Source organism: Erythranthe guttata, chromosome 6 (genome assembly GCF_056151865.1).
Source record: "Erythranthe guttata isolate IM_541 chromosome 6, IM_541, whole genome shotgun sequence".
Lineage (NCBI taxonomy): Eukaryota > Viridiplantae > Streptophyta > Magnoliopsida > Lamiales > Phrymaceae > Erythranthe > Erythranthe guttata.
Genome location: NC_142538.1, coordinates 9,010,257 through 9,020,466, shown reverse-complemented (window position 1 = coordinate 9,020,466; position 10,210 = coordinate 9,010,257). Strand labels below are relative to the sequence as shown.

Below are 10,210 nucleotides of genomic sequence, written 5' to 3'. Positions count from 1 at the left end.
CATCCCCCTGATCGCCATTTGGGTCTTCTTGGCCCCAAAATTGGCTTGAAAATTCTGTTTCTCTTTCAAATGGCTTCGACTCGGCAAATATATCTAACGAAACCTATGGAAAATAAATAAAACAAGAAACGCAATAATATTTACAAATAAAGCCGAAACTCGGACGAACGAAGACCAAAACTCGAAGATTCGATAAGCAAAAATCGTGCAAAACGAACACTTATCACACCCTCAAACTTAGATCTTTACTCGTCGCGAGTAAATCAAAACGAAACTATAACAAAAAGGAATAAAAACAACAAACTAAACTAGGCCACTAATGTAGGGAAACACGATTGCATTTAGCTTATGCAACAAGCCTTTGAACCCCTGGGTACCTCCAAATGACGAGTTGTGTCTCATGAGGGTTTTCAGACAACACACCCACAAAGTTGCCGGATTGGTCAAAGCATTGCAATTAATTTCAAAGGTAAAACGAGCTAGATAACCTAAAATCTCAGAATGGCATATGGCTTAAGATATTCGACTTTCCCACCGACGCAATTAGTTGTTTCTACACCAAAATAATAGATAGACTCAAGAATCCGTAATCAAACAATAAACACAATCATCGAGGGTTTTGAGTAGAAATGTGGATGAAAAGTAAGTTTTGATTCTGAAATTCAAAATTTTGAATTGGGCATAAGTAGGTCAACTTATTCAATAGAAAAAATGACAACAACAACAACAACAATTGTTTTGGTGATTTTCATCACAACTTTTTATCTTTCCATTTTTCTTAAACGGGAATAATCGTGACTCGTACAAGGCTTGATACCACTGTGTTATATCTCTGACCCATGTATCGAACTTTACTCCAGGAAACCTCCAAGCTTGAAAGCTCGAGAGACTAGGCGACAAAGTGCACCCAACGGGTTAAGCTCGAGTCAGAAAGGCTGAGAAATCAAAGCGCGAATCACAACAATACGTTATTATTATTAATTTACTTTTTTTTTTCAGAACGTAATAGCATAAAATAAAAACGTAAAGACCATTGATTGAACTTTTAGCCAACAACTCAAATTGTGAATACATAATTCAATTCTAACTCGCCCCCAAACCTCAGACTGTTATACCCCTCAGAAAAGTGCACTCATGCTTAATAGGAAAGGATTCGAAAGGCTCTACACACAAAGATTCGAAATGCATGTGACAAACATAACACAATTACGGAAATCGAAATACATAAATGAAACTAAATTATATGATATGCATGCAAAAGACCAAATTAAAATAAGATAAATAAAATAAAAATAAAATCAAAGTCTAGTAAAGATAAATCATAAACGAAACCAATCCAAAACAAACGAAATAAAAAGAAAACAAATAAAACAAGTTCAACAAACACCACCCTCAAACTTGAAATCTAGCATAGTCTCTATGGTCAAAGAAGAATAAAAAATAAAAGGGATAGAAAACACAACATCCCCTAGATGTCATGGTCTTCCTCGATAGCTCGTCCTTAGTCCTCTCGAAGGCCACGCTCGTGCTCTTCCCAGACTGGCCTCACTAGTGTGGTGGCTACCGCTCGTGCTGCTTCTTCGGCAGCTGCGTTAGAGGAAGATGCTCCGTCAACTTGAGGCCGTGGTGGGAAGGGTCGTGGCTCGACTATGTCGTCCGTCCTACACTGTAATGTTGCTGCCATCACCTTGATCATCTTCCTGAACCAGCCCACGTTCTCCTCCATAGCATCCATCCACTCGTCTATATACTCTGGAAGTGGCGGAGCTGTTGCTGTCTGCTGTCGTTTCCCGCCTCGTGGTGCGGGTCGGGCTGGTCGGGCATCATCGGATGGTGGGGCATGTGGTTCAGGGCCATCGCCCTCGCCCTGTGGACCAGAAGCTGGCTGGATCTTGTCGAACGGGAAGATCGGCTTTGGAGCCTTTGTCACTTTGTCATCGGCAAACATCGCGACATTAGCCGCTTTGCACAAGGCCGATGAGGGACGGGAACATCGGGCCCAAGGAGGTGTCGCCCATGCACTGTCAAATCTCCGAGTGAATAATGGCACCCACGTTCAGAGGGGTTCCCTTCATGATTGCGTACATCAACGTGAGGCGAGTGGCATAGGTCCGGGCCGTTAAAACTGTCGGCATGAGTTGGGAGCAAACGAAGTACATCCAGATCTTGGCCTCCCTCGACAGCTCTGCTTGATAGAACCACTTATCTCCTGGTGCCGAATAAGATCCTCTGGAGCACAAGGCCAGAATGAGATGTTGGTACGTTGTTTCCATCTTTAATGCTTGGAACGGCTCATTTGGAATGTTTAGATAATTAGGGGATATCTTGTAGACTCGATTGATGGCGTTTGTACCATAGCAAACTGCCACGCCCCAGATAAAAACCACCGAGCCCTTGTATTAACCGGCATTGGCGTAGAAAAGCCGGACCAAATTCTCGTTGTAGGTGCCCGTTTTGTCAAACGAGGATTCTCCAATGCCTATCCAGGATGTTGTTGACAACCGAAGGAAATCCAATCGTGCGCGCATCCAACTCACGTTCTGGGACGATCGATCGAGGGAAGCGGTCGATATACTCACTCTTGGCTTCGACATTCACATAAATATCTTCACCGTGCTCGTCGAAGGTGACTTCATTCATGAGCATGCACGGGTGCCCGTGTTGAGTGGCACGTCACCGGTTCTGGGGATGGCTTGCTCGGCCGGTCCACCCGAATGTGAAGGCGAGTTTTAAGTACATTTTCCCCCTTTTTGTTTAACCCTTGCCCTTCTTCTTTGTCGGAGCTTTTCCCTTTCCCTTCGGTTGGGATTTATTGGAGTTCTCACCCGTTCTTTGGAGTTTGTTTGGCAGTGAAGTCATGTGTGAATGAAGGGTGCAAATAGGCTTGAGATTTGGTTCCGACAATTCGTCGAACACTTGGCGCGCGCAAGTTCTTGAGATTCTTTGAATGTTCGTTTCTTTCGAAATCTTACACTCATACATCAATCAACACAACAACAACAACAATCAATAACCATCAACGTGTTGGGTTTCGGGCACGTGTACGCAGCGGAAAACAAAAATTTTATGCGATTTAAACAACTTTAAAGCACATAAACACATGCCTGATAATTTAAATCAATTAATTGCGTACCTTTGCGCTTCCAGCGAAATTAAAAACAACATACATGCTAAAATGTTTAACTGAATTTAAACCAATTAACATGCTCGCGTTTAAACCAACTAACATGCTCTTGAAGCGTGAGGTAGGAGCGCTAAGCAAGTCGAGATTGCAACGGAAATCAATCCGTGCAATCCGGGGCAGCAGCGGCGAAACGGCCACGGCGGCGCGTGTATCTCACGCGCGGTCTTCGGGCGGCGCGTGGGGTTGCGTGCGGCTTCGGCTCGTATGCTGCTCCTCGATTCTTCGATCTTCGATCTTCCTCCTCTCGGATTTCACCTCGTATACTTCGATCTACTAAACACGTGGCACTAGACACGTAATAGTTAGAAAAACGGAAGAAAAAAAGAAGGAAAAAAACTACCAAAGCAATCGGCCGATGAACGGCCGATTCCGGCGAAACGGCGGCGTTGACGGCGGTGGTGGCCGCGGGAGAGAGAGGCCGAGAGAGAGAGGGGGACGGCTAGGGTTAGGGTTAGGTCTTGTGTGTTTGTGCAAGGCCTATAAATCAAGTATTTATAGTCCCTTGCATAAAACCCTAACGGGCTTAAGTTGGACCGGGCCCAACAACTTAAGCTCGTTAGTTCCTTTACTTGCTCGTCTCTCTCAATTCAATGATCGGAAAATTGCAACAATTATATTTTCGGAATCATTATAATATCCTCGTCATTACGAGTGTCATCTCTCATTTTCCAACTTTCCAAAAGTGGAAACCCTAGTTCAGTGCACTTTCTAAATTTGGAAACTTCCCGATTTAGAAAGTTCACTAACACGTTCGCCTATTCTTTTCCTTTTCTTATTCTCATTCATAATTCCAAATTATGAATGTTGGATCCAATCATATTGACTTCCAATCATGCAAAGATAAACTACTTTATCTCTGACCGTTTATTCAAAGATCTCATGTGCACGAGCAGTGTGACCCTCGATGGTTCAGGTGTAAGCTAGCTGTGGGCCCACAACCCTTTGTGGTCAAAACTTATCCCTTAGAGTTACGATTAAGATGAAGCTCGTTTCACCTTAATCACCCAACGAATCAAGATTGGCGTCTAGCAACTACGCGTCATGATTCCCTAGATACAAATGAAGTGCCTGCAAGAACCTTCAGATATAGTTAACGTACAGTACGGTCCCTTCGATGCATATGTCCCGATCGAACTAGAGGCATTGGTTCATCGAGACCTCTTTATATGTTCGATGACGGTGCGATCGTTCCAAGTGTTGTAATCGTCACGTGCATGACTTAGAGAATCGAATTCTCTAATCATCACTTAGTCAGCTCTGGCCAGAGACTTAGAATGATTACAAACTTTCAGAACACACAGGACATCCAAGACTATTCTAGCGATCGAATCCTCGACTACAATGCACAGACCTCCCACTAGATTTCGGACTGCACGAACACTGGCCCTTGGGATGGTCCTCGGTGGAACTCAGGGACAGGTCACGATATAGCTGGTCCTCTAGTGAAGTCACGGTGATGTCTAGGTCATAAGGACTAATGGTGTACAACTATACCATAGATATCTCTACTCGATTATTGGGAACCACTTAGAGATTTCTAGGGTGAGGGAGTTCAGTGAACTCGTCAACTTACGAGCACCCACTTATGCATGCCGATATCACAATACCGTTTACTGATGAGATGCAGTACACATACACTAAGTGCTAGTATTAATGGGAAAGGCCGATATCCTCGTTAGTGGCGTAACCCTTCGACTAGGAACACGTTTAACAGTTATAATACTTGAGTAAATATCTCACGATCCTAACGATCAATTACTAGTACTTGTAATAACTGTAAGGACTATATCTATGCTTGTGACAAAGGGACAAAGATATAGAATGCCAAGGTGTTTTATCATTAATACGAATAAAGGTTCGTTTATTACAATAATAAATACGAAAGACCACAGCCACATGTTGGCTTGTTGGTCACCTACTCTAACACAACGGACAAAAATAAGCATAAAAGACTCAACCCAAGAAAATTTCCACAAGAATTCCGAAATTAAGCATAATAGGGCAATTCATATATCTCAACATTGGTTCAACCAATTAATCAAGCTTTTAAATCCCAAAATCAAGTACACAAATACGTACAAGCATAAACCATGAAAAATCAAGGGAACAAACAAGAAAATTGGAAGAAATTCGAAATTTCAAGCAAAACTCAAAAATTTGGGTCAAGAACATACATTTGTTGAAGATTCGTCCACAATTCTCAATAACAACAAGAAATAATCGTTAATTGTTGATGAAAATCTAAAAATATGCAAGTTTTATGAGAAAATTTGATAGAGAATTGAAGTTCTAGGGTTTGGGGGAAAAGGATTTCGAATTTTGTAAAAGAAAGAAGTGAGAAAAAAAGAAAAAAAGGTTGTGAATTTGTAACTGTTCTCGTCCCCATATCGTGATACGCAATGGGTGGATCGCGATCTGGGTCTGCCGTTTTTTACTTACTGTGAAACCCGCCAGACGCGATACGGATATCTGGATGGCGATCTGGGTCTGCAACTTCTAGCTTCTGTAAGACCCCCAAGATTGTGATACGGATATCTGGATTGCGATCTAGGTATGCCCCCTTTTTGCTCTCTGTAAGACCCCCCAGACCGCGATACAGAAATCTGGATCGCGATCTGAGTCCTCGGTTTTTTTTCTTCTGTATAACACCCCATGTCGCGATACGCCATGCTGGATCGCGATCTGGTTCCTCTCCAAATTTTCCACTCTAAGAGCCCCCAAATCGCGATACGAAAGGCTGGATCGCGATCTGGGTCCTGTAATCTGCCAAAATATTTGAAATTTAAATGGGTGAGATTGAGATATTGAACCCTAAAATATAAAAATGCAAAAGAGGCTAAAAAGCAAAGACGAAAGCATGAACAAAAGGAAAATGACAAAAAATGAGCAACAATGGGGTGCCTCCCATTTAGCGCTATTTTACAGTCGACGGCTCAACTTCGTTTGGATTTACTGGGAGAAAATCAGTGCGACACACTCCACTTCCTCGGGAGAACCATTTGGGTTGTAATGCTTCACCGGTTGCCCATTCACTTTGAACGATGGACCGTCTCGTCCTCGGATCTCGATAACTCCTTGTCGGGTTGCGCTCAGGACTACAAATAGTCCTGACCAACGGGACTTGAGCTTACATGGGAATAGTCGTAGTTGAGAATTGAATAGCAGGACTTGGTCACCTGCCCGGAACTCTGGCTTTGTAATACTTTTTTCATGCCACTTTTTCGTCTTTTCTTTGTAAACCTTGGCATTATCGTAACCATCGTTTCTGAACTCCTCCATCTCGTTGATTTAAAGCAATCGATGATCGCTAGTAGCTGTTTGATCGAAATTGAGCTTTTTGACGGCCCAATAATCTCGGTGCTCCAATTCCACTGGCAGGTGGCACGCTTTCCCAAACACAAGTTTGTACGTAGACATTCCAATCGGTGTCTTGAATGCGGTACGATAGGCCCAAAGTGCATCATCGAGCTTCAACGCCCAATCTTTTCGGTTCGTGCTCACGGTCTTTTCTAGAATCTGTTTGATTTCTCTGTTTGACAACTCAACAAGGCCATTCGTTTGCAGATAATAAGCCAACGCAATTTTGTGTCGGATCCCCAACTTATTCGTGAAATTACTGAGCAGTTTGTTGCAAAAGTGGGATCCTTCATCGCTAATGAACACCCTTGGTGTCCCGAACCTCGAGAATATGTTATTGTGGAAGAATTTGAGGACCGTACGAGCATCGTTGGCAGTGGTGACAATTGCTTCGACCCATTTGGACACGTAGTCCACGACAAGCAAAATGTATAACTTCCCGTTCGAATGAGGAATTGTCCCATGAAATCTATTCCCCAAACATCGAAAAGCTCCATCTCTTGCATGTTGTTCAGTGGCATTTGGCTTTTGTTGGATAGATTCCGTGTCCGTTGGCATCGATCACACCGTATCACGAACTCGTAACTATCTCGGAATAGGGTTGGCCAAAAGAAGCCTGGCTGCAGAACCATGGCGGCTGTGCGAGATTCCCCGTGATGTCCACCACAAGGTGAAGAGTGGCAATGTGTGACTATCTCGCATATTTCGGTTTCCGTAACACATCTTCGGATGACTTGATCGGGGCTGGTTTTGAAAATCAATGGCTCGTCCCATAGAAAGAAACGATTGTCGTGAAGGGATTTTTTCTTTTGGTGATAAAAAAGACCGTGAGGAATGATTCCACTGGCCAAGAAGTTGGCCACATCAGCATACCACGGAGTGTGAGTACTAATGGCGAGCAATTGCTCGTCTGGGAATGATTCCTGAATATTTCCTTCGGCTGGAACTTCGTCAAGTATAAGTTTGGAAAGATGATCTGCTACCACATTTTCGCTCCCCTTTTCATCTCTGGTCTCCAAGTCGAACTCTTGGAGTAGTAGTATCCATCTGATGAGTCGGGGTTGGGCGAACAAATATCGAATAACTGCGTGGTCGGAGTAAATGATCACCTGAGAGCCCAAAATATACGGTCTGAACTTGTCAACGGCATAAACAACTACAAGCATTTCTTTTTCAGTCGTTAAATAGTTCTTTTGTGCCTGGTCAAGTGTACGACTGGAGTAGTAGATGGCTTTGAAGATTTTTTCCCTCCTTTGTCCCAATACTGCACCTACAGCACAGTCGCTCGCTTCACACATGATCTCGAATGGTTCATCCCAATTGGGAGTAATCATAATCGGTGACTGGGTTAGCTTCTCCTTGAGAAACGTGCAAGCCGGCAAATAAGCAGAATCGAAATCAAAGACGGCTTCCTTCTCAAGCAAATGACATAATAGTTTTACAATTTTCGAGAAATCTTTAATTAATCTACGGTAAAACCCAATCCACCTCAAGACCCTTTTTGTAGACCTTGTGACCTAGAACAATACCTTCACGAACCATAAAATGACATTTTTTCCCCATTTTAAACAAGGTTTGATTTTGTACATCTTTTCAAAACAAGTTCTAGATTGTGCACACAAAGATCGAAAGACGATCCAAACAAAGAAAAATCATCCATAAACACCTCAAGAAATTCTTCTACCATATCATGAAAAATAGAGATCATACATTGTTGAAAGGTAGTAGGTGTGTTACACAAACCGAAACGCATCCTACGAAATGCAAAAGTACCGTAGAGGCAAGTAAAAGTAGTTTTCTCTTGGTCTTCCGGGGCGATTGAGATTTGATTGTACCCCGAATAACCATCTAGAAAACAGTAATACTCGAAACCTCCTAGCATGTCTAGCATTTGATCGATAAAGGGAAAGGGGGAAATGGTCTTTTCTAGTTGCTGCATTCAATAATCTGTAATCAAAGCATACACGCCACCCAGTGACTGTCCTAGACGGAATAAGTTCATTTTTATCATTCACAATAACCGTCATCCCACCCCTCTTTGGCACAACCTACACCGGACTGACCCACGGACTATCAGAAATTGCTTAAATCATACCAGCGCCTAACAACTTTAAGACTTTTTTTTTACTACCTCTTTCATTGACGGGCTTAACCGCCTCTGAAGGTTGGACTGATCTTGGTTTATAAACGTCTTCCATTAGAATTTTATGTTGGAAAAATAGACGGGCTAATTCCCTTATCCTCAATAGACCAACCTATAGCCGACATATATTCCCTCAGGACTTCCAATAGTGTGTTTGTTTCGGCCTCCCTCAAACTAGAAGAAATGGTCACTGGATAAGTCTTGTCTGCTCCAAGAAAAGCATAACAAAGATAATCCGGTAGTTGTTTCAATTCCAGTACGGGGGCCGTTTTCACACTAAGTGGTATCTCGGGGATGATTCCTACCTCGTCTATGCCCAAAATGTCGGCACATTCAAGAAACAACACACAATCAAGCACATCATTTTCAATTGGAGTTTCAGGGGAGGCAGAATGCAAATCAATAGAGTTAACAATGCAGTGCTCAACAGAATCACATAATTCATACAAATCAAAAAATAAGGAAACAAGTTCCTCGATCACGTTTATTCTACTACAATGCTCAACATGCTCAGAGTGTTTAAATGCATTTATCAAATTAAAAACAACCTCTTCCCCATTCACCATAAGTTTCAAAGATCCTAATTCCATATCAATCATCGCCTTACGAGTTGCTAAGAATGGACGACCTAAAATGAATGGTGCTTCATCATCTTCAGGCATTTCAAGCACCACAAAATCAACAGGCAAAATGAATTTAACTACTTTAACTAGCACATCTTCTACAATCCCATCGGGATATTTCAACGAACGATCAGCTAATTGTAAAGTCATGCGAGTGCGGTTCAAATTTCCAATGCCCAGTTTTAGAAACACAGACATAGGCATCAAATTAATACTTGCCCTCAAATCACATAAAGCTTTATCGAAAGTAGAATTTTCAATGACACAAGGAATAGTGTAACTCCCTAGATCTTTCTTTTCTGTGGTAGATTCGACTGAAGAATGGCACTGCAAGTTGCCGTCAGTGTCACTGGTGTGTCTTCTTCGATTCGTATTTTCTTGGATAGTACTTCCTTCATGAACTTGGTGTAGTTTGGCATTACCTCCAAGGCTTCTGCAAAAGGGATGTTGATTCGAATTTGTTTGATCTTTTCGATGAACTTCTTTAATTGATCCTTGAACTTCTTCTTTTTCAATATTTCTGAATAAGGGGTAGGAGTTATCAGAAGAGCAGGATTATCAGGGAAAGAAATGTTATTGGGCTTACTAGCCTCATTTGTACTACTCCCTGAAATGGTGATTTCCGGCTCGACCGGGATCGGTTGTACAAGTGGCCTTGGTGACTCGTCTGTCGGATAAGGAGGATCGGTCATTTGCAAACCCACTTCGGGTGGTTATGGCTCGACAACTTTCTTTTGGAATGACTTCGGTATTGCTTGGAAATCCAACCTTTGCCATCGTGGACATGGATTGGGCGATTTGCCCTATTTGTTTTTCCATGTTCTACATTGTTGACTTTGTTAGAGTAGGTGACCAACAAGCCAACTTGTGGCTGTGGTCTTTCCATTTATTATTGTAATAAAC

The 10,210-nt window shown here is 42.5% G+C and overlaps 2 protein-coding genes across 2 annotated transcripts; both read right to left on the bottom strand.

Annotated features, from left to right (window-relative positions):
• Positions 1 to 6,133: 6,133 nt before the first annotated feature.
• LOC148770096 (uncharacterized) lies at positions 6,134 to 6,463 on the bottom strand. The gene has a single exon (XM_088818978.1). It carries the CDS (start codon positions 6,461 to 6,463, stop codon positions 6,134 to 6,136), a length of 330 nt encoding a protein of 109 aa, XP_088675104.1.
• A 2,283-nt stretch (positions 6,464 to 8,746) lies between these two features.
• Positions 8,747 to 9,999, bottom strand: LOC148770095 (uncharacterized). Its single transcript, XM_088818977.1, has 2 exons — positions 9,730 to 9,999; positions 8,747 to 9,634 (listed from the first exon to the last, which is right to left on the bottom strand). The coding sequence occupies exons 1-2, from the start codon at positions 9,997 to 9,999 to the stop codon at positions 8,747 to 8,749; spliced, it is 1,158 nt and encodes a 385-aa protein (XP_088675103.1).
• Positions 10,000 to 10,210: the final 211 nt, after the last annotated feature.

Excerpts from the sequence above, each read along its gene's own strand:
- LOC148770096 (XM_088818978.1), bottom strand. The coding sequence starts at position 6,463 with ATGGAGGAGTTCAGAAACGATGGTTACGATAATGCCAAGGTTTACAAA.
- LOC148770095 (XM_088818977.1), bottom strand. The coding sequence starts at position 9,999 with ATGACCGATCCTCCTTATCCGACAGACGAGTCACCAAGGCCACTTGTA. Across the intron at positions 9,635-9,729 it reads CTTTTGCAGAAGCCTTGGAG|TGCCATTCTTCAGTCGAATC; the intron begins GTAATGCCAAAC and ends GGCAACTTGCAG.